At 51.3% G+C, this 23,997-nt stretch overlaps 2 protein-coding genes across 5 annotated transcripts in view; one reads left to right on the top strand and one right to left on the bottom strand.

The window, feature by feature from the left end:
* Positions 1 to 991: 991 nt before the first annotated feature.
* On the top strand, positions 992 to 9,851 carry LOC117079913 (pepsin A-4-like). Its single transcript, XM_033204277.1, has 9 exons — positions 992 to 1,197; positions 1,670 to 1,832; positions 4,088 to 4,205; positions 5,084 to 5,202; positions 5,883 to 6,082; positions 6,970 to 7,086; positions 8,085 to 8,229; positions 8,331 to 8,429; positions 9,539 to 9,851. Exons 1-9 carry the CDS (start codon positions 1,142 to 1,144, stop codon positions 9,686 to 9,688), a joined length of 1,167 nt encoding a protein of 388 aa, XP_033060168.1. The 5' UTR covers positions 992 to 1,141; the 3' UTR covers positions 9,689 to 9,851.
* Positions 9,852 to 17,272: 7,421 nt separating this feature from the next.
* The window catches only part of VWCE (von Willebrand factor C and EGF domains), a 41,883-nt gene continuing 35,158 nt past the window's right edge, over positions 17,273 to 23,997 (bottom strand). For 3 of the 4 annotated variants that reach the window (XM_033205831.1, XM_033205832.1, XM_033205834.1), the window contains exon 20: positions 17,273 to 18,300. In XM_033205831.1, coding sequence (XP_033061722.1) covers positions 17,663 to 18,300 — 638 coding nt within the window. In that variant the 3' untranslated portion in view covers positions 17,273 to 17,662. Of the gene's footprint in view, positions 18,301 to 18,417; positions 18,548 to 23,997 lie in introns of all 4 variants that reach the window. The other variant, XR_004435907.1, reaches the window with a different exon arrangement.

The following is a 23,997-nucleotide window of genomic DNA, read 5'->3' as shown; positions in this document are numbered from 1 at the left end:
GCTAAGTATCCTCTTTCTAAGTCACTCACCCACGAGTATGAATTCTTTGCCCACATTGCTTTGCTCCATTGTAGATGACTGCAGCCCAGTTGTAAGCCTGGAGCACCTGGAGAAATCAGACCCAGGTGGGTCTCAAAGGTGGAGAGGGTGGGAAGGAAGCAAAAGAAAGAGAAGGGGTGCAGAAAGGGAGGGACACAGATTCCAAAGAAATGCCTGGCCTGTCTCAAGTTTGCCTCCTCCAGGAAGGAAGGCAGCATTCTCTCGGTGTTCTCTCCCTCCTCCCCCATGTACTGCGCACATCTCCTTCCCAGACTCAGCCCAGTTGCCATCAAAAGCAAGCCGGAAGTCCCATAGGCTAGTCACATGCCCAACAACCCCACACAATGACACTGAAGTGGGGAATTGTGTCCTGAGTCCCAAATGACCGACCCCCCAGTGTGCTGTGGATAAGCCGTGACCACAACCAGTACCACCGATCACTGAGTCGGGGAACTGCTCCCTAACAATCTCAGCTGCGTGCCCCACTGGGACAAATCAGGCCACCTGGGGCTCCTTCCCATCTGTCCAGTGCTGTGTCAAACACACTTGTAACCAACTTTGTGGAAATGCTCCGCTTGTAAAGTTTCAACGTGGGCCCTTGTCAATGCTAAAGAAATAAGCCTCTGACTGGGTGACAGAACAAAACTCCGTCAGAAAGAAAGAGCAAAGGTCCCTCAGAAAGAAAAAAGAAAGAAAGAAAGAGGTAGGGAAGGAGGGAGGGAGGGAGGGAGGGAGGAGGAAGGAAGGAAGGAAGGAAGGAAGGAAGGAAGGAAGGAAAGGAAGGAGAAGGAAAAGAAAAGAAAAACTAAGCCTCCATGCCATTGCTCCTCTCTCTCCCTCCGGGTCCAGCCCCATGGCAACCCCCCAACCCCCACAATGGCACAAGGTTACAATGGAAAGTGCCTCAGCTGGAACAGTCTCAGAACTTGGCTCCGGGCAGTGACAATCTTATCAGGAGCTTTTCTGTTTGGGATCAGGGGAACGGTGACTTTCAGAAAACGATAAGGCAGAACCCAAGTTGTATATAAGGGGCAGCTCATGCTGCTGCTCTGCACCTTCCTCCCGTCTTGCTTCTCCCTGGAGTTGGGACCCGGGAAGAACCATGAGGTGGCTGCTGCTGCTGGGTCTGGTGGCGCTCTCTGAGTGCATCATCTACAAGTGAGTCCGGGTGGCATGGGTGTGAAGACGGCTGCCTCCCACATCACCTTTCTTTCCTCCCGTCTTCCTTCTTCCCTGTTTTCTCTCTCTGTCTTCGGCTGTCTCCATCCCCCTTTTCTGCCTCTCTCTCCATCAGCTCTGCAGACCCGGTTAAAACTCGGGCCCAGCCTGAGTCTGGTTCCTAGCTCCAGCCCTAGTCAACTTAACTTCTTTGCATTATTACACGGAAGTGGCAGGTCCTCCCTTCCTTCCATCTTCCTCTCTTAGACCAGCTGGTTAAGAGTCCAGCCTGGGTTGGGTTCCAGCTCCATCACTGGGCAGCTGAACTTCTTTCCATTATTAGGCACAAGTGGGAGCGTCTCCCTTCCTTCCTTCTTCCTCTCTTACACCAGCTTCCCTTCCCTTCTGGGGCTGCCACAGCACCCGGTGAGCAGAATCCTTGCCTAATTCCTCTTCCTCCTCCAAACCACAGGGTCCCCCTTGTCAGAAAGAAGTCCTTGAGGCGCAACCTGTCCGAGCATGGCCTGCTGAAGGACTTCCTGAAGAAGCACAACTTCAACCCAGCCAGGAAGTACTTCCCCCAGGGGGAGGCGCCCACCCTGATACACGAACAGCCCCTGGAGAACTACCTGGATGTGAGTGTGTGGGAAAGCGGCGGGGCCGGCTCTGAGGACTTGGCTGGCAGGAAAGAGAGTTTCCCTGGGGTCTTGGAGGACGGGCCGGGGCTCTGAGGCTCCAGGCAGTGACCCAGGGTCTGCCCCTAGATGTCAGTGACCCCGGGCAGGCAGGAAAGCTCACACTCAGAGCTGTTGCTTCTTGTTCATTCATTCATTCCTTCACTCGTTCATGCAACGTTTATTTCTTCTGAGCGCCTCGTTACATGTCAGGGCATATGCTGGGCTCAGGGGAAAACAGCGGTGATCAAAGTCATAGCCGAGGAGAGAAAGACAGTAATCAAGGAGTCCTGCAAACCAATGAAAAGAACGGGCCGCAGGAGGACTACAGAGTGAAGGTGTCACACTGCGAGAGTCTGCCACATGGGCAGGGACCCTCCCTGGAGCCAGGCAGGAAGAGCAGGAATTTCCAAGAGAAGAAGACAGAACTCCGCACAGCCTGATCACTTGTGCCGAACCCTGTGCAGGCGGGAGCACAGGGTATCTGAAGGAGAGTGGAGAGGGAGGGAAGAAGGTGCTGCAGACTGCGGCCCGAGGAGCCGAGGGGTGGACGGAGAGAGGCTCCATCCTAACTGCCACCGATTTATCTCAAACAGGGGGTGACAAAATCAGATCCGAGTTTCAGAAAGATCACTCTGACTTTATTATTTGACACCCGATAGCAAACACCCTGCCTTCCCACAGATATCGTATGTCCCCTCTGTGCCTGGCACAGGGCAGAGGGCACAGAGCAGTGATACCTGTGGTTCAGAGATTGGCCTCTGCCATCCAGCAGACCTGGTGCAAATGTGGGTTCTAGTGCCTCTAAGCCACAGGACCTTGGCCAAGTCATTTAAATCCTCTGAGCCTGTTTCTTGGTCTGGAAAACAGAACCACTAATATCTACCAACAGAGGTTGTTGCCAGGAATTAACGCAATCATGTTTTCTGGAGTGCGTAGCATGGGGTCTGGCAGGCCCTTTGTAAGAGGCTTAGTTAGCGCATTTATTTAGTTAACAAATATTTAACAAATATTGGCACCTCTCTATGTGCCAGAGGCTATGCAAGTTGCCAAAACGATGGTGAATAAGCAAAGTTCCTGGAGCTTATATTCTAAAGAGGATGACAAATAAACAAGTATATAAGATAATTTCAGGTAATGATGAGGGCCAAGACAAATTAATTAATTGGAGTATGAGGAAAAAGAAGATAGAGAGGGGGCAAATTTAGATAAAGTGGTCATGGAAGACCTATTGGCAGAGGGGACATTTGACTAGAGACCTGAATGATTGATTTTTGAAAAAAGGATCAACCAAAGAAAGATCTAGAATAAACATTTTCCTAGCACAAGGAATAGCCAGTGCAAAGGCCCTAGGGCAGGAGGGACTGGTCATCGCCAAGGAACAGCAAGCAGACCAGTGTGGCGGGAACAGAGCCAGCAAGGGGGGAAAATGCTGCCACTCAGAAGAAAAATACTGGTTGGTTGGCTGAGGTGGGTGGATCACTTGAGGTCAGGAGTTCGAGACCAGGCTGGAAACATGGTGAAACCCCGTCACTACTACAAATAGTAAAATTAGCCAGGCGTGATGGCACACACCTGTCATCCCAGCTACTTGGGAGGCTGAGGCAGGAGAATCACTGGAACCCAGGAGGTGGAGGCTGCAGTGAGCGGCGACTGTGCCACTGCACTCCAGACTGGACAACCAAGCGAGAATTGCCTCAAAAAAAAAAGAAGAAGAAGAAAAATACTGGCAATGCCTCTCTTGCAACCTGCTCACACATCTAGATTTAGAAATAAGAAAACAGGCCGAGTTTCCATCTTTTGGTGGCTTGCTGAGCTTCTGATAAAAAATTTAAGGCATAAGCACTTAAGCTGTCATTTGCCCAGTGCTAGAAGGTTCCATCCCCATCCTCTGAGAACATGTGCTACAAGGATGGGAAGACTGTGACAGACAAGACAACGGCTGAAGAGGGAGCAGCAGATTGTTAGGTGCTTGTGGTGCTTAGGAGAGAGCAGAGGGTAAATTGGGGAGCAATCAGGGAAGACTTCAAGGAGGAAGGGACGCCAGGGCTGGGCTTTCAGGGATGAAGGCAGTGGCTGGGAAGGAATGACAAGAACTGTGAGGAAGGAAGGAAAAGGTAGAGAGACGGACCGAGGAGATGACCCAGAGACAGCCCCTAGGGAGGCCCCGACAGAGAGACCTCGGTCTATGAACTGCCCTGTCCCGGCCTCGGCAGACGGAGTACTTTGGCACTATCGGCATCGGAACCCCTGCCCAGGATTTCACCGTCGTCTTTGACACCGGATCCTCCAACCTGTGGGTGCCCTCAGTCTACTGCTCCAGTTTCGCCTGCAGTAAGTTCCCAGCCCGCCCCAACCCACTCTCGCTCCCCAACATCAGCTGACCCTGGGGAACCCTGGACACCCGTGGGCTTCAGACAGCTCCCACCTCAAACCTGCTGGAGCCACTCAACAGGCATTTATTGAGCACCTCCTACGTGCCAAGCACTGGGCACAGGTGCTCCAGGGGGTAAAGGGATGAGTGGTATGATCCCTGCGGTCAAAGACTTTCCAGTCTGAGGGCAGAGAGAAGGTCTCCAAAATAACCACAGCCTGGGAGAGGAAGTGTAGGGGCCCAAAGCAAGACACGGCCAAAGGGCTGTAGAATAGCCCGCCAGGAAAGAGTCCAGTGTGAGGAAATGGCTCCAAAGCCTGGCTAGGACACCCTGGAGATGAGTGCTGAGCTCGTTTTTTTAAGAACAACAAAATGTAAAAAATGATTGGTTTGCTCATGAAAAAGAGTTTGTCTTTGGAAGTCATGAACAATGTGTGTTGCGGGTTCCTTCCTCTCCTAATGTTTTCACCTGAGTTTTAATAAAGATGAGGTGCCTCTGGCTTCTTCCACATCGTAGCAGGAGCACTGGCCAGGGGCTGGAGGGTGAAAGCGCTCATCACTGGGCAGCCAAGGGCCTGGTCGGCTCAATGTTGGCCTGGGGGGGTCCCTAGGAGGCCCTTGGGGTTGGCTGGGGACCTGCCATCAGTGAAGGGTCCCAGGAGTTCAATGTGACAGGACAGAACCTGGCGTCTCTTGGGGTCCAAGGGTCTAGGGGGAAAGGTCACTGCTCACCTCCAGAGCCCTTCCTGGGGCCAGGGCACCCCATCCCAGGAAGACATCCCAGCCCGTGACCTTCACCCAGCTCTCAGAGACTGACAATCACCGCTTGCCCTTGTAGGTGACCACAACCTCTTCAACCCTGAGGACTCCTCCACATACCGGGCCACCAGCAAGACAGTCTCCATCACCTACGGCACCGGCAGCATGACAGGCATCCTCGGATACGACACTGTCAAGGTGGGCGCCTGCAGGCTGCCGCTGCATCCCGCCATCAGGCACCCCCACAATAAGCTTATTCCAGCAACATGAGTCTCGGTGATCACAAAAGTAACCTGATTGGGGGTGCGGGGTGGGGGAGAAGCAACAGAGATGTCACAGACATTGCTAGCTCGGGTGGCAGTGAGTAAAAGGGTGGGCTACCGGGAGCCATAAGCCAGCCTCAGCTCAATCCAAGCAAAATGTTATGGAGGGTGGGGAGACAGTCAGGAAAGGCTCAATTCTCTACTAGCACCTCCTCCTCTTCCTGCTTCTCCCGACCTGCAGACCCCCCCACGTCAGGAAATCTCCACAAACCCTCTCTGCTACTTTTGGGGCATGGCAGGGGTCAAAGGCCCTGATTTGCCCGGGGTCTGCTTTGCATTGGTTCATCAGTAACACAAACACACAGTGAATCTGTTCTCCAGCAAAATCTCACACTGAGTCACAGACCACGGCCATCTGCAGATCAGCTGCCATGGTTACCTCCAGCAGAGGAACGAGCATTCCAGGAGACTGTCCCTCTCCCCTCCTTCCGGGCTGATGCCCTGGAAGCCAAGTCCTGCATGGGATGAACCAGGGCAGCTGTAGGCCTGAGGCTGGCACCCAGAGCTCAATGAACATGACCAGATGGTGAACATCATCTCGGTTCCCCCACCCAGGTTGGAGGCATCTCAGACACCAATCAGATCTTCGGCTTGAGCAAGAGGGAACCCAGCTTCTTCCTGTATTTCGCTCCCTTCGATGGCATCCTGGGGCTGGCCTACCCCAGCATTTCCTCCTCCGGGGCCACACCCGTCTTTGACAACATCTGGAACCAGGGCCTGGTTTCTCAGGACCTCTTCTCTGTCTACCTAAGCGCGTAAGTTGGGTGGAGGGGGCCTCCTCCCACCTCCCCCTCCAGAGGTCACAGTGTTCTGGCCCAGCAGCAGCTGTCCAAGGCTGGCTGCGATGGAGAGGTTCTTGGGAAGCAAGGGATTTGGAAAGTCAGTGTCTGGGTGGTGAAATGTGTCTTTGGAGAGTGATAGTGCCGAGTCTCTCTCTGACGGGCCATGTGCACTCCATCTTATTTAACAGTGTCTTTGTCCCTTGATGTGCACAACTCAAATGTCATCAGCCATTTGGCCCCCAGTGCCAGTTTCCTCATCTTTGGCTCCCAAAGATGCCATTGAAAGTAAATACACTTGGGCAGGCGCAGTGGCTCATGCCTGTAATCCCAGTACTTTGGGACTCTGAGACGGGAGGATCACCTCAAGTCAGGAGTTCAAGACCAGCCTGGCCAAAGTGGCAAAACCCCGTTTCTACTAAAAAATACATTCCCCTGGGGGTGAAACTGCTCCCAGCTAAGAACAAGTGATCTCCACCATCAAGTCCTTAAGAGCCGGCACTGTCACCCATTCACAGCCCTGGGGTCCCCATGGCAACTAGAGTGAGTACCACGGTGGAAACCACACACTCAACCTAAAAGACCCGTGTTCTTCCAAACGTAGCTCCACCACTTCCCCGCTGTGTGACCTTGGGCAGGTGGCCTCACCTCCCTCAGGCTCAGTGTCCTCATGGTAAGGGGAAGTAACAGTGACAGTGTCCACCACGTGGGCCCTGGCCTAAGAGGAAAAGAAACCACATTTGTCACACCCCAGGACAGCCTGCCAAGTGCCCAATCAAGGGAAGCTCTGAGGAGCCAACAGCAGATGTTCACACAAATGAACGAACAGAGAAATTCATGTCTTCTTCCCTCACTTTCCACAGCGATGACAAGAGTGGCAGCGTGGTGATATTTGGTGGCATTGACTCTTCTTACTACACTGGAAGTCTCAACTGGGTGCCTGTTTCTGTCGAGGGTTACTGGCAGATCTCCGTGGACAGGTGAGACTGCCACGGACGGGCAGCATCCAGGCCTGGGCCCCAGATCCCATGTCCTTATGGATTCACAGCTAACCAGCTTTCCAGAATCCCCCTTAGAACAGCTGACACAGGGGAACACACTCCAGGGGGAAGATGGAAGTTGGCCAAGCCAGAGAGACCCCTAGAAAGACACCTCCCTGGCGGAGGAGGGAAGAGCTGTCTGGGAAGCTGAGACTCTGCAAGGGTCAGATAGCCACTGTCCTCCTAGTCACGGAGGCAGGACAATCCCCAGCATCCCTGGGGAAAGCTGGGCGATGCACCTGCCTGTGAACCAGCACACGCTCCTCCCACTTGAGGAAACGTGTCACTTTCAGTCTAGAAGTAGGGCAAAATGGCTGAGAAATTGTGTGAAGTCATTTCTCAACAGTGAACAATTTCCCAGGACAAAGACTTTCAGTACTAAAGCTGGGACCAACGAAGGCAAACCAGGACACACTGATCACCTCATGTCTGCCCAGCCAGGCTAGAATTTCACCAGTTCCTTCCACTCCGGCCCCAGCCCCTGGTCTCCTTCCCTCCCCGCATACCATCCCCTGTTGATGTCCTCCTCTCTTCACCTGCCTGGCATCCCTGGGTGTCTGCTCCCCTGGCTGCTTCCCTCCACTGCCTCTCACCCTGGACCCTGTTTTGTTCCCTGCCGCACACCTGGCTTATCATCCTGCCCTTCTGCCACCATAACTTATCTTGACAGCTAGGCCGGGAGCTCCCTGCAGCCTGGAACTGTGAGGCTGTCTGGTTTAGCTTTGCGTTTCCCATGACTGGCAGAGAGTAGGCACTTGCGAAATATTTGTTGGGTAAATGAATGCAGGATGAATGAGTGTGTGAACGAAACAAACAGAAACTTCACACATTGGCCAATGGACGGGTGGGAAAGAAAGGTCTGGGGTCACCTCCTGTTTCCCCCTTGGAGAGATGTACCCCTGAGGGCTCAGGGACCTTCACTTGCTTCTTGCCCTCAGCATCACCATGAACGGAAAGACCATCGCCTGCGCTGAGGGCTGCCAGGCCATTGTTGACACCGGCACCTCTCTGCTGACCGGCCCAACCAGCCCCATTGCCAACATCCAGAGCGACATCGGAGCCAGTGAGAACTTACTCGGCGAGGTGAGTCCAGCCCCGACTGCTCTGTTCTACGCTCAAGTGGTGGGTGTGCCAGGCAGATGGGATGAAAACCCTGCTAACTTTTCTCACCTCACTCTTTCCAGATGGTGGTCAGCTGCTCCGCCATCAGCAGCCTGCCCGACATCATCTTCACCATCAACGGAGTCCAGTACCCTTTGCCACCCAGTGCCTACATCCTGAAGGTGAGGGGGCTCTGGACCATCCACTAGAGGGGCCCACACAGAATGTGGCCACAGAGTCCCCTCTGCAGAGGGAAAGTGGGCTTCCACCAGCTGAAGCCGAGAGGCAGAGGCAGACGAACATCTGCCCTAGACAGCTCCAGAGAGAAGGAATAGATTAAAAACAAATGCAGGAATAAGAACTCGGATACAGCCCCCCAAGGGAACAAGTGAAACAAACGCTAAGGGAGGGAAAAGAGGATTCTATCTGGACCCCTGGGTCCAAGTCCTGGGTCTCAATTACCAGCCCATTGATTCTGAGGAAACTACAACTCATCACAGCCTCAGGTTTCTCATCCAAAATGTAGACATGGCAGCTTTCCCCACCCTCAGAGTGCGGTTAGGTTACCCAAGTGAGACTGATCACATCAGAGCTACCAAGCGCTGGGCAAATGGAAATCCTCATTTCCATAGGCTGGGGCTTCCGACACTCCTACCGTCTCTACCAAGTAGCCAATCTTAACTATACGAGCCACAGGAAAACTCTCCCTTCTATTATTATAATGTCAGGTGGAAAACTGATTTTGCCAGTGGACTGATGTTACCAACAAAAAGCACTGATGCCTGGGCTCCCCCAGTGATTCTGATTACATTAGGAGAGGGCAAGGCCTGAGCAATGGGATGGGGCTGCGGGGTTCAAAGCTCCCCAGGTGACGTGCAGACAAAGTCGCAGCCCAGTGATTTAGTGAGACAAGAGGGTTAACAGCTCATCCGGTTTGCCCCTGGTCGGGATCACAATAATCATGAGAAAAGGCTGTATCCACAGGGTTTTCACACTCCTTCCTACCAGCTGAATTCTCCCCAAGCCCCTTAGCTCTGATGCTGATGTCAGGGTTCCTGTGCCTGCCAGAAATGCCAGATAATGTCCAGTAATGCGTAGAAACCAATCGTGCTGTGGACCGCTTCTACAGGCCGACTCCAGGCCAAGAACAGCCGAGTCCCTGAACACTGCCAGGAAGCTCCTCCTTGCACGTGCCTTGCAGCTGCACCAGGGTGCCCTGGATGTTTATCACCCAGCGCCTGTCACTGCTGAATCGGTGTCTCAACTCCACTTTTATTCTCCTTTTCTCCAGAGCGAGGACATCTGCATCAGCGGCTTCCAGGGCATGGACCTCACCACCGAATCTGGAGAGCTTTGGATCCTGGGTGATGTCTTCATCCGCCAGTACTTTACTGTCTTCGACAGGGCAAACAACAGGGTCGGCCTGGCTCCCGTGGCTTAAGCCCAAATCTTTCCAGCCACCTCCCAGGAAGATCTGACCTCCGTCCTGTGCCCACTTTAGATGTATCTAATTCTCCTGACTGTCCTTCCCAGGGGAGTGTGGAGGTCTTGGCCCTGTTCCCTGTCTTACTAATAATGTAGAATAAAAACACAACCTGCTGAAATAAGTTTTATGGAGCGGCTTCTCTTTGCTGGTCTTTTTCCTTCACATGACTGGGTTTAGAACGCCAGGGCAGGGACCAAAATGACCACATCCACTTGGATGGCACCCAACATAGTGATCCCAGCAGCGGACACATCATGGTAGAGCCAGGAAGACAGAGGGCTGCAGGGGGCTGTGCTGGAAACATCATAAAAAGACCTGGGGACCAAAAATGCTGGGATCATTGTCTTCTCATAGAAGGGACACTGAGACCTGAGATCGTGCCATTGTACTCCAGACTGTGCGACACAGAGAGACTCCATCTCAAAAAAAAAAAAAAGAAAAGAAAAAGTAGGGCACTGAAGCTCTTAGTTATGGGAGTCAGCTTCCTACTTCTCCCAAGCCAATAAGAGATCATGACAAGGCTGGGCGCAATGGCTCACGCCTGTAATCCCAGCACTTTGGGAGGCTGAGACGGACAGGTCACCTGAGGTCAGGAATTTGAGACCAGCCTGGCCAACATGATGAAACCCTGTCTCTACTCAAAAGGCAAAAATTAGCTGGGCGTGGTGGTACGTGCCTGTAATCCCAGCTACTCGGGAGGCTGAGGCAGGAGAATCGCTTGAACCTGGAAGGTGGGGGTTGCAGTGAGCTGAGATCGCACCATTGCACTCTAGCCTGTGTGACAGAGCAGGACTCCATCTCAAAAAAAAAAAAAAAAAAAGGAGAAAGATCATGAGGAAAAGAAAGCAATCAGGAGAAACAGGAGAGGTGGACACTAATGGCGATGTCCCTAAGTAGACAGGACAGGGCAGTGTTGTCTGCAAGACATGGACAGGAGAGGTGGAAGAAGCTGACACCCCACAATCTTCCAGGATGCCCCTGTGATTCGCTGGCTGACCAGGACTAACAGTCAATCTCCCCCAGGGTCCCAGGCACAAGACACTGAACACGTCTGTTTCCCCGTCTGTAACCAGACAGAATGGTGTTCCACTTCCCTGAGCAGAGGCTGCGAGACAGAGAATTAAGTGCGCTCATTAGCATATATGCCCTAGAAAGGCAAAGAGGAAATGGAGCAGTTTCTCAGACTGGGCTTGGTAGCGAAATGTTCAATGAAAAACATAGTTTCAAAGTAAGTATGGAACATGCTACATCCTAGGCCCTTCCCCAGGGTTCACCAGCCTCAGTTCCCAATCAAAGGCTCTGACAAGTCCGGCTGCAAAGTGATCTGTTTCATTTTAACTCAGCTGAGCTTGATCTCAGACTTTCCTGGATGCTATCTGTTCTCCTGGGCCTGACCCTATCCTTCCTTCCTCCCCATCTCAACCCCAGCAGCTGCTGCTCAGCCTCTCCCAGCACCTCTTCCATTCCCAACCTGGGATTCCTGAACCCAGCCAGCATCTAAAGAGCTTCCTCATCAGACAGATCATTTGACCAGAAAGCCCCACGCCAATGTATCCAATTCGATCCTCCCTATGCTGCTCCACAAGAGAAGAGAAATTCACAAGCCTTTGCTGCAGTCTCAGGACTTTGTTTCATGCATCTTCCTGTAAGGGCCTTAGGGGTCTAAGCACAGCTCCTTCCATCCTTCTCATTCACATTCGTCCAGGAGTGTTATTTTCATCTCACAGGTCTCTGGCCCCATCCATCATCACCTGTCCCAAATGATCACTCCACACATTGCTGGGAGTGTAAATTGGCACCACCCTACGGAGCATGATTTGGCTGTTTCTATCAAAATTAAAGACGCATATGCTGGCCGGGCGCAGTGGCTCATGCCTGTAATCCCAGCACTTTGTGAGGCCAAGGCAGGCAGGTCACCTGAGGTGAGGAGTTTGAGTCCAGCCAGGCCAACATGGTGAAACCCCTTCTCTACTAAAACTACAAAATTAGTCCAGGCACGGTGGCTCACGCCTGTAATCCCAGCACTTTGGGAGGCCAAGGTTGGCGGATCACGAGGTCAGGAGATCGAGACCATCCTGGCTAACACGGTGAAACAGGGCCTCTACGAAAAATACAAAAAATTAGCTAGTTGTGGTGGTGGGAGCTTGTAGTCCCATTAGTAGGGAGGCTGAGGCAGGAGAATGGCATGAACTCAGGAGGGGAGCTGGTAGTGAGCCAAGATCGCGCCACTGCACTCCAGCCTGGGTAACAGAGCGAGACTCCGTCTCAAAACAACAGCAGGAAAAATACAAAATTAGCCAGGTGTGGTGACACACGTCTGTAATCCCAGCTACTTGGGAAGCTGAGGCAGGAGAATTGCTTGAACCTGGGAGGCGGAGGTTGCAGTGAGCCGGGATCACCACACTGCCCTCCAGCCTCAGCAACAAGAGTGAAACTCCATTTAAAAAAAAAAAAACCATATGCCTTTTGGCTCAGTAACTTCACTTCTGGAAATTTACCTTAAAGATACACTTGTACATGTGCAAAACGATATAAGGACATGATTCTTTGCAGCATCATGTGGAAAAGCAAGATTTGAAATGACCGAAAAGTCCATCCACAGGGTTTGCTTCAACAGCTTATGCGGCATCCACACAATGCACAGCTGTAAAAGGAAAAAGCAAACGTGCTCGCTAGGTGCTAAGATGGAAAGATTTTTTTTTTTTTTTAAAGATGGAGTCTTGCTCTGTCTTCCAGGCTGGAGTGCAGTGGCGTGATCTCAGCTCACTGCAACCTCCACCTCCCAGGTTCAAGCAATTCTCCCGCCTCAGCCTCCCGAATAGCTGGGATTACAGGCGCCTGCCACCACACCCAGCTGATTTGTGTATTTTTAGTAGAGACGGGGTTTCACCATGTTGGCCAGCCTGGTCTGGAACTCCCGACCTCATGATCCACCCACCTCGGCCTCCCAAAATGCTGAGATTACAGACGTGAGCCACTGCACCCAGCCTCGGAAAGATCTTAAAAAGAAGGTAAGTTAAAAAAACAAAGTGAATTACGTGATTTTGAGCCTCTGAAAGTTTGTCCTACTTAGAAACCTACTGTGACTTGCCTTCAGGCCATGCATCTAATAACCTTCAAAATTGGGTCTCTTGAAACAGGTTTGATCATTCTGCCCTTTGGGAAGCTCCCAGGTGCAAGGGAAACTGAGGCCACAGAATAGGCTTCCAACACACCCCCATTCTGTTCTGTTTCTCAGAACCCTGAAAGTGGAATCCTAGCTCAGGAAAAATGCAGGGTGCCTCCATCCAAGAACACCCCCTTGCTTGTTGGAGCCCAGGCTCCTGAGAATTCGAAGCAGCTCATCCCATTAAAGGCACTGCACACCCCGCTGGGGGCTTCAGGTGGACTCCTGCCTCCTGGTGCACTGTGGTTTATCGTGGACAGAGCATGTTCTTACCTGGCCCAGTGAGAGCCCTGGCCCAGCCCTCCACCGATGGCTCCCTGCACCTCTGCCCCAAGAGTTTTCTGGTGCCTGCAGACGAGCAGAAAGGCAGGCTCAGTACTATGGCAAGGCCAGCTGAGTGTGCTAGAGAGCCAAGAGCCCAGGAGGAGGATCCACCAATGAGGGACGAAAGCTGAGGGACAACTACTGGTGCATCTTCACATCCTTGGGGGACAATCCTGAGGCAAGGCATGGGCTCCACATTCTCTCAGAGGGTCCCTAGAAGGACAAAGTGCCAATTGCCTATAGCTGTCACCAGCTCATCAATGCCCCTTGGTCTTTTTCTCTTGGCTTTCATCCGAAGAGCATCTCCGGGTCTGCTTTAGGGGGAACCCAAACTCAAATAGTGTTCACAGGGCCCCTCCTCAACTGTGGGCCATCAGCTGTCTCTCCAAACGCCAGCAGGAAAACCTCATCAGGTGACATGTGAAGCGAAGGAAAAATGCCTGGCCTGGGAGTCAGAAGAATGGGGCTCTCCTCCCATTTAGCCGTCATAATCTGCATAGCCTTAGAACACTCTCCTAACTTCTCTGAGCCTCTGCTTCTCAGCTGTAATACTGGATAGGGAACAGTCCAGTTAAGCATGTTTTTATACTTGGAAAAACTTAGGAAAATTGTTTACAGCTGTCCCCTTGCCCCACCCCCACTAACCTTTTTTCTTTCTTTTTTTTTTTTTTTTTTTTTGAGACAGGGTCTTGTTCCGTCACCCTGGTTGGAGTGCAGTAGTGTGATCTCGGCCCACTGCAACCTCTGCTTCCTGAGCTCAAGTGATTCTCCAGCCTCAGCCTCCCTAGCAGCTGGGACTGCAGGCATGCGCCACCACGCCTGACTAATTTTTGTATTTTTTGTAGGGATAGGGTTTTGCCATGTTGCCCAGGCTTGTCTCAAACTCATGAGCTCACAGCGATCCACCTGCCTCAGCTTTCCAAAGTGCTGGGATTGCAGGCGAGAACCACCGCGCCCGACTCTTTTTTTTTTGGAGATGGAGTCTCACTCTGTCACCCAGGCTCTGGAGTGGAGTGGCATGATCTCGGCTCACTGCAACCTCTGCCTCCCGGGTTCAAGCAATTCTCCTGTCTCAGCCTCTCAAGTAGCTGGCACTATAGGCACATACCACCATGCCCAACTAATTTTTGTATTTTTAGTAAAGATGGGGTTTCACCGTATTGGTCATGCTGGTCTTGAACTCCTGACCTCGTGATCCACCCGCCTCAGTTTTCCAAAGTGCCAGGATTACAGGTATGAGCCACCACGCCCAGACTCCTTTTTTTTTTTTTTTTTTTACATTCAAAATGAACATCACTGACATGAGTCCTATTTGCAGAGGCAGGTGGGGGGGACTAGTATTAAACTTAAAATTGCATGCTAACTTATTGCATAAAAGAATAGCAATGAGGAAATCGACACTAATTTTTAGCCACTATCATATTGACAGATAGACTTGTTTGAAAAGTTGCAGCATGGGGACAATGAGCACTCTACGCTTTCATCCTGAAATCAGACCCCACGTGTCATCACCAAGCCAGGTGGGCTGTAGCAAGCTTAGGGGCCACAGGGCCACAAGTGTAAACCACTGAGACTTACAGAGGCATTATCACACGTCAATGTCACAACTCCATAAAGCAGGCCTGTTATTATCCCCATTGTCCAAATAAGGGAGCAAAAGCCAGGCACGATGGCTCATGCTTGTAATCCCAGCACTTTGGGAGGCCAAGGCGGGCAGATCACCTGAGGTCAGTTTGAGACCAGCCTGGCCAACGTGGCGAAACCCCGTCTCTACTAAAAATACAAAAACTAACTGCGCATGGTGGTGCACGCCTGTAATTCCAGCTACTCAGGAGGCTGAGGCAGGAGAATCGCTTGAACCTGGGAGGCGGAGGTTGCAGTGAGCCAAGATCATGTCACTGCACTCCAGCCTGGGTGACAGAGCACGACTCAATCTCAAAAAATAATAAGGGAGCAGAGACCTAATATCCCACAGCCAGTCCAGCAGAGCGAGGTTCAGATTTGAGTTTCATGGGCCCCAGACCTTGCTCATGACCATGACCCTTTGTATCTTACTGGACAAAACTGTCTCTTAAGTCCTTTGCCTCTCCAAACTCTTTGGTTTCCATGCTCCTATCTCCCACATTCATTATTCCTGCCACCACGCTCAGGTGAGAGGCCATGACTACACTGTCATCTCGACTGGATACCAGGTTGCCTTTGCAGCCAGGAAACACTTCAGCAGACCCTTCACCCTGGGACACAGAGTGAGCAGCAGGATAGAGAAGAGCTCAGAAGAGGGCGGCCTCGGCAAAGTGATGGGCCATGCCCTGGGGGTGCTTTCACTCCGCAGCCTCCATGGGTTTCAGTGGCATCAAGTGTGGGGCTGCATGCCTGTAATCCCAGTACTCAGGGAGGCTGAAGTGGGAGGATTACTTGAGCCTAGGAGTTCAAGACCAGTCTAAGCAACACAGCGAGACCCCGTTTCTACAAAAATTTGTTAAAAATTAGACAGGCATGGTGGCACGTGCCTCTAATCCCACCCACCTGGGAAGCTGGGGTGGGAGGAAGGCCTGAGCCCATGAAGTTGAGGCTGCAGTGAGCCCTGATCATGCCACTACACTCCAGCCTGGGTGACAGGGCAACATCCTGTCTCAAAAAAAAAAATGGTAGCAAGTGGTGACTTGGTGATAGGGCAGCTTCTGCTTCCTAGCTCCACATCACTTCCCTTATCACAAATCCTCATCCCCCTACTCATGCTGGCACTGTCCTCTTCCCGTCTCTCATGCACACTGTGCTGCACTGCTCAGATCCCCCTGCTAGGACTGAAGGATCATTCTCCCAGCTGCTGGGAAGATGGCTGACCAGCTCTCTGGTCAATATGAGGCAGAAAGCCCTGCCCCGTGGCCCCAGCTCAGGACAGCTCTGAAGGGCCAGCCTAGCCCCAGAGTTCCCAGAGGCGGCTGGCTGAGGCTTCGAGAAGGCCCAGCAGCCCCATTCTCCCTCCCCGCTCCTTCCCCTCTGCCCACAGGTGTTCATGCTGAAAACACGTCTTAAGATAACTGCTGGCCCGGCCGGGTGCGGTGGCTCACGCCTGTCATCCCAGCACTTTGGGAGGCCAAGGCAGGCAGATCACCTGAGGTCAGGAGTTCAAGACCAGCTTAGCCAACATGGTGAAACCCCATGTCTACTAAAAATACAAAAACTTAGCCGGGTGTCGTGGTGGGTGCCTGTAATCCCAGCTACTCAGGAGGCTGAGGCAGGAGAACTGCTTGAATCCGGGAGGCAGAGGTTGCAGTGAGCCGAGGCCTCACCATTGCACTCTAGCCTGGGCAACAAGAGTGAAACTCCGTCTCAAAGAAGAAACTGCTGTCCTGTAATTTAGTCTCAGAGATTCCTTCCCAGAAGCAAGTCCCCTCCATCATCTTTTCCCTTCTCACTGTGGAAGCCCCCCAGTGTCTGCATGGTATTCCATGGTGTACATACTATGCAGCCATAAAAAAGAATGAGATCATGTCCTTTGCAGGAACATGAATGGAGCTGGAGGCCATTATCCTTAGCAAAGTTACGCAGGAAGAGAAAACCAAACACAGCATGTTCTCATTTGTAAGTGGGAGTTAAATGATGAGAGCACATGCACACATGAAGGTGAACAGCACACACTGGGGTCTATGGAAGGGTGGAGGGAGGGTAGAGGGAGAGACTAAGGAAAAATAACGAATGAGTACTAAGCTTAATCCCTGGGTGATGAAATAATATAATCTGTATGACAAACCCCTGTGACATGAGTTTATATAATAAACCTGCACATGTACCCCTGAACTTAAAATAAAAGTGAAAAAAAAAAACAGAAAATAAAATCGTGATCTTGGGGAAAAAAATAAAAAGAAGTCTCCTGATATAAAAGGCCGCCAAGTGCTTACAGGGGACCCTTCCCCAGCCCAGTCACAATTTAGTGCCGGCTTCTCTCCCCAGCAGTGGGGTAAAGGTGGTCGCTCATTAACCATCTGTGGGCTTGGGGCCACGTTTCCCACCTTCCCACAGGTAAGCGGTGAATGAGCAGCGCAGCCTGGGGAAATCGAGACAACCTTTAATCAGGAAACCTCAGGGGGACGCACGCCACCTGGTGGTACAGTCCCAGTGAGTGGAATCCCAGCCGGACGCGACTCTTCCTCCGGGAGAACTTGGCAGCCCCCACCCTTCTCAAAAGATGAGCTGGCCATGCGGTCCAGGGAGGACGCTGACAGTGGAAACCACCTCCTCCGTTCTTACAGCACATTCCAAACACTTCTTGGGAACAAGGTTACATCCAGCCTTGGGGGTCTTCCATCCTCACCAGGGCCCCTGCAGGAGGGAGCCCAGGCATCCCCACTAGGTTCACCCTTGGAGCCGCCCTGCACACTCCCTGGGCCACTGGCAGAGTGTCCTCTCTCCAGAGTCTCCCGGACACAGTGACCTACTTACACGGTGGACTCTTCCCCCCGAGAGGCCCCCACTGGGGGCTGCTGGGGGCCGCGGTGGGTGGTGGCTGCCAGGGCTGCAGAGAGTCTAGAGGTGGTGGGAGAAAGCGTGCGAGGCCGCAGGAGGGTGATGGGGGTCTTCGAGGGGCTGGGGTCCATCATGGAAAGTGCTGAAGCTTCTGTCAGGAGGGTGGCAGGCAGAGGCGGCCACCTGGACGCTATCTGGGCCCCAGAGGCTGAGAATGAGTGTTCTGGAGTCACAGGAGGTGGCTGAGGAGCCCCTGGGGAAGCTAGAGGTAGAGTGGGGGCTCCTGGAGGGGTCGAAGGCCCTGGTGAGAGTCGAGGGGAGGCCCCAGGCTCCCCTGGCAAAGTGCCTGTGGGCCCCAAAGCGGGTGAGTGTGGACCAAGAGCTCCTGCTGGGCTTGTAGGTAAAGTCTGTGTTTTTGTCAAGTTCGTTCTCAAAAGGAGCTGGAGCAGATGGAGCGCCGGCCTCGAGAGTGATGCTGTTGGGGTCCCAGTGCAGGAGCTACAGTTGACGGGGGCCTCAGCATCTCCATGCAGGCTCCTAGCAGCTTTGCTGAACGCCACATTTCTGTGAGCGGAGAGCGCCTGCTTTTCTTCCAGAAAAGAAAGGGAATCTAGAGAGAGGAGGGCGAAACGAGATGCACAATGGTTCTCTCCAGTGGCCAAGGTGGCTCTGGGACAAGGTACGCCAGGGACACCCAAGCTCTGTCCTCGGAGGGGCCTCAGCACACCTGGTGAGGACCGGCCAGCTCCCGCCTCCAGGAAGAGAAGACTGAAGGAGCCATGAACGGAGGGAGGCAGGCAGTTAGCTGTGTGACCTCACGCAAGGCATGCAACTCCCCTGGGCCTCTGTTTCCTCATCTGTAAAATGGGCACAGCAGTAAGGACCGAGTGTGAATGAAAGGGTGCATGGAGAGTCTCAGCCTATACCTCAATGTGAACTATAGACACTGGATGTCAATGACATGTCAGTGTCAGTGCGGTATCACCGATTATAACAAACATGCCACACTGGTGTGGGGTGCTAATGTGGGGTGCTAATAGGGGGCGATGCTGTGGTGTGTGGAGTCCAAGACATATGGGAACTCTCTGTACTTTCCACTTAATTTTGCCATGAGCCTCAAACCATTCTAAAAAATAGTTTCTTTGAAGAACTTTTAGAAAAGTCTCAGCCTAGGGCCTGGCACATCATAAAGGCTCAGTATACAAGGAAAAAATAAACACAGATGTCCCTCGACTTACAATGGGGTCACATCCCAATAAACCTGTAAATCAAAAATGCATTTCTGGCTGGCTGCAGTGGCTCATGCCTGTAATCCCAGCACTTTGGGAGGCTGAGACGGGCGGATCACGAGGTCAGATCAAGACCATCCTGGCTAACATGGTGAAACCCCATCTCTACTAAAAATACAAAAAAAAATTATCCGGGCGTGGTGGTGGGCACCTGTAGTCCCAGCTACATGGGAGGCTGAGGCAGAAGAATGGTGAGAACCTGGGGGGCGGAGCTTGCAGTGAGGCGAGATCGCACCACTGCACTCCAGCCTGGGCAACAGAGCGAGACTCTGTCTCAAAAAAATAAATAAATAAAAGTTTTAAAAAATGCATTTCTGACCAAGCACAGTGGCTCACGCCTGTAATCCCAACACTTTGAGAAGCTGAGGCGGGCAGATCACCTGAGGTCAGGAGTTCCAGACCAGCCTGGCCAATATGGTGAAACCCCATCTCTACTAAAAATACAAAAATTAGCTGGACGTGGTGGTGCGTGCCTGTAGTCCCACCTACTCGGGAGGCTAAGGCACGAGAATCACTTGAACCTGGGTGGCGGAGGCTGCAGTGAGCTGGGATCATGCCACTGCACTCCAGCCTGGGAGACAGAGCAGGACTCCGTTTCACCAAAAAAAAAAAAAAAAACAGGCTTTTTTTTTCTTCTTCTTTGAGACAGGTTCTCACTCTGTTGTCCAGGCTGGAGTGCAGTGGTGCGAACATGGCTCACTGCACCCTCGAGCTCCTGGGCTCAAGTGATCCTCCCACCTTGGCTCTCCTAGTCGCTGGGACCCCAGTCACATGCTACCACACCTGGCTATTCTATTGTATTCTATTCTATTCTAATTTCATTTTAGTAGAGACAGGATCCCACTTTGTTGCCCAGGCTGGTCTCAAACTCCTGAGCTCAAGTGATCCTCCTGCCTCAGCCTCCCAAAATGCTGGGATTATAAGCATGATCCACAGTGCCCAGCAAAAATGCACTTAATACAGCTCACTTCCTGAACCCTGGCCAACCTTATACGTGTTCAGAACACTTATACTGGCCAACAGTTGGGCAAAATCAGATCTAAGTCAAACCCTGTTTTTTTAATAAAGTGCTGAATATTCACGTGTCACACATTGATAACCCAGGAAAAGATCAAAATTCAAAATACAGCAAAAGTTTGATGGTTTTGCACCTTGTCAAGTCAAAAAATCATTAAGATAAACCACCAGAAAGTCAGGAATCATTTGTGAAAGAAGGAAGAAGCTCAGCAAAAAGAAAATGAAGAGTGAAGAAGCAAAAAAAGAAAGAGTATCAGGCCAGGCGCAGCGGCTCATGCCCATAATCCCAGCATTTTGGGAGGCCGAGGTGGATGGATCACTTGAGGTCATGAGCTTGAGACCATCCTGGCCAGCATGGTGAAACCCCATCTCTACTAAAAATACAAAAATTAGCAAAGCATGGTGGTGCCTGTAGTCCAGCTACTCGGGAGGCTGAGGCAGGAGAGTCGCTGGAACCTGGGAGACGGAGGTTGCAGTGAGCCAAGATGACGCCACTGCACTCCAGCCTGGACAACAGAGTGAGACTCCATCTCAAAAAAAAAAAAAAAGAAGAAAGAGTATCAAAGGTATGATCAAGGAAAAATCAGATGTTGTCAAGCACATAAAAAACTGGAATGATTATATTTTAAAAATCAACTATTCCATATTAATAGATGGTTGCATAACTCTAAAAATACGCTTAAAATGATTGAATCATATACTTTAAATGTGTGAATTGTATGACATATGAACTTTATCCTAAGAAAGCTGTTATACTTTTAAAAAATCATCAAAAGAGGCTGGGCTCGGTGGCTCATGCCTGTAATTTCTTTTTTTTTTTTTGAGACGGAGTCTTGCTCTGCCACCCAGGCTGGAGTACAGTGGCCGGATCTCAGCTCACTGCAAGCTCCGCCTCCCGGGTTTACGCCATTCTCCTGCCTCAGCCTCCCGAGTAGCTGGGACTACAGGCGCCCGCCTCGTCGCCCGGCTAGTTTTTTGTATTTTTTTAAGTAGAGACAGGGTTTCACCGTATTAGCCAGGATGGTCTCGATCTCCTGACCTCGTGATCCGCCCGTCTCGGCCTCCCAAAGTGCTGGGATTACAGGCTTGAGCCACCGCGCCCGGCCCATGCCTGTAATTTCAACAGTTTGGGAGGCCAAGGCGGGACGATCGCTTGAGTCCAGGAGTTGGGACCAGCCTGGGCAACACAGCAAGACAGTGTCTCTAAAAAATAAAATAAAATAATTAGCCAAGCGTTTATCACTTCATGGGCTTGGAAATAAAACAAAAAAGTAGCCAAGCATGGTGACACGCACCTGTAGTCCCAGCTACTTGTGAGACTGAAGTAGGAGGATTGCTTGAGCCCGGGGGGTCGAGGCTACAGTGAACTGTGATCGCACCACTGCAGTCTAGCCTGGGCAACAGAGTGAGACCCTGTCTCAAAAAAAAAAAAAAAAAAATCATCAAAAGAAAACATATTCTACTTCAATAAAAAGTTGTTTTCCCTTAAAGGGAGCTCTTGTTAGTAAGAGGTATGTGGTAAACATAGCGTGTTTCAGGAGAAGGAGCTGGGCTCTGGAGGTTACCTCTTTGTTTTGTTTTTGTTTGAGACAGAGTCTTGCTCTGTTGCCCAGGCTGGAGGGCAGGGGGCAGTCTCAGCTCACTGCAACCTCCATCTCCCACATTCAAGCAATTCTCCTGCCTCAACCTTCCAAATAGCTGAGATTACAGGCGTGCACCAACACGCCAGGCTAATTTTTCTGTTTTTAGTAGACAGGGTTTCACCATGTTGGAAAGGCTGCTCTCGAACTCCTGGCCTCAGGCGGTCCGCCCACATCAGCCTCCCAAAGTGCTGGGATTACAAGCGTGAGCCACCATGCCAGGCCTGAAGGTCACCTCTTTGGGCCTCAGTTTCCCCATGTGGAGGTAGGAGGGCAGGATGGGGAAGAGCACAGGATAGGAAATAAGAGAAACCTAGGCTTAAGTCTTACACACCAACTAGAAACTTAACTTCTTTGAGCCTCCATTTCCCCACCTGCAAAATGGGGAACACAGCAGCCACGCTGGAACATTCCATGAACATTTAAATGAGTAATACATTTAAGTAAGGTATAAAATGCTGAGTAAACTGCCTGGCACGTTAGCTAGCAATCAGTCTCCAGACAGTCGGGGACTAATATCCACTAGCATGCAGAGAAGTTTGTGGTGGTTACAATGAAGTACAATCTATGATGTCCCCAACATGATGGATTTAAAGGCTCAGTGGATATTCCCGGCGCCACCCGCCCTAAAAGCTCATCATCCACAGATCTGAAGAGCTGCCCCCGAAAAGAGAACATACTCTTCGAAAGGTTAAAGGAGTTAAACAAATATTTTATAAAAAAGGAAATTCAGGGGCCGGGCGCGATGGCTCAAGCCTGTAATCCCAGCACTTTGGGATGCCGAGACGGGCGGATCACCAGGTCAGGTGATCGAGACCATCCTGGCTAACATGGTGAAACCCCGTCTCTACTAAAAAATACAAAAAACTAGCCGGGCGAGGTGGCGGGCACCTGTAGTCCCAGCTACTGGGGAGGCTGAGGCAGGAGAATGGCGGGAACCCAGGAGGAGGAGCTTGCAGTGAGCCGAGATCATGCCACCGCACTCCAGCCCGGGCGACAGAGCGAGACTCCGTCTCAAAAAAAAAAAAGAAAATTCAGGCCACCATCAGTGAAAAAAATTCCCTGTCTTCCTAGAAGTTTAAAAAACGTAAAATAGATCCAGCAATCCCACTGCTGAGTATTTACCCAGAAGATTTAAAGTCAGTTTGAGGAAGACAGCTGCACTCCTGTGTTCACTGTGACACTATTCACAGTAGCCAAGCTATGGAACCTACCTAAGTGTCCGTCAATAGTACTTCATTGTCTGCATATACCACATTTCTTTATCCAGAATGGAATATTATTTAGCCTTTTAAAACAAGGAAATGACAGGCTCACGCCTGTAATCCCAGCACTTTGGGAGGCCGAAGGGGGCGGATCACTTAAGGTCAGAAGTTCGAGACCAGCCTGACGAACATGGTGAAACCTTGTCTCTACTAAAAATACAAAAATTAGCCGGGCATGGTGGTGTGCGCCTGTAATCCCAGCTATTCAGGACGCTGAGGCACGAGAATCACTTGAACCTGGGAGGCGGAAGTTGAAGTGAGCTGAGATCGCGCCACTGCACTCCAGCCTGGGTGACAGTGAGAATCCTCAAAAAAAAAAAAAAAAAAAAGAAATTCTGTCATTTGCAACAACATGGATGAAATTGGAGGACATTATGCTAAGCGAAATAAGCCAGACACACACAGACAACCATTGCAAAATCTCAGTTTTATGTGGAATCCAAAATGATTGAACCCAAAGAAGCAGAGAGTAGAATCGTGGTTATGGAGGGCTGGTGGCGGCGAGGGGAATGGGGAGATGATTGTCAAAGGGTACAAAATCTCAGTGAGACAGGAGGAATATGTGTTGTGTTGTGTTTTGTGTTGTTTAGAGACAGTGTCTCTCTGTGGCCCTGGCTGGAGTACAGTGGCATCAGTTGTTGGGAATCAATCCACTGTCCTATCTCAAAGCATCGACTCCAGGCTGAAATCCTGGCTTTACCACCCATCAGCTATGTGAACTCAAGCACAGCACTTCACCTCCCTGGGTGTGTTTCTCACCTGGCACAGGATGACAGGAGTATTGCAGGGGTATAGACACATGAGGTATCACGGCACACAGTGGGTGCTCAATGCATGTTAGAGATTACTCTTCTGTAAAACAGACTTAGTTCCCACGTTGTAATTTAAAATAAAGAAGAAAGCAGAGGAAGAGATTAAGAAAAGAGATAAAGAAGAAAAAGGGAGTACAAATAAACAAACACCATTGTGTGTGGCGTCATGAGCATGGGACGAGGGTCAGCAGGTCACAGCACAGCTGTACAACCTTGCGTGAGCTGTGTTCCCTCTCTGAGCCTGGCTTTCTCTCATCTGGCCCTTTACAGGTTCTACGTACTGG

This window comes from Trachypithecus francoisi, unplaced genomic scaffold, assembly GCF_009764315.1.
Source record: "Trachypithecus francoisi isolate TF-2019V2 unplaced genomic scaffold, Tfra_2.0 Lachesis_group8, whole genome shotgun sequence".
NCBI classification, from domain to species: domain Eukaryota; kingdom Metazoa; phylum Chordata; class Mammalia; order Primates; family Cercopithecidae; genus Trachypithecus; species Trachypithecus francoisi.
This window is presented reverse-complemented; position numbering and strand designations above follow the sequence as displayed.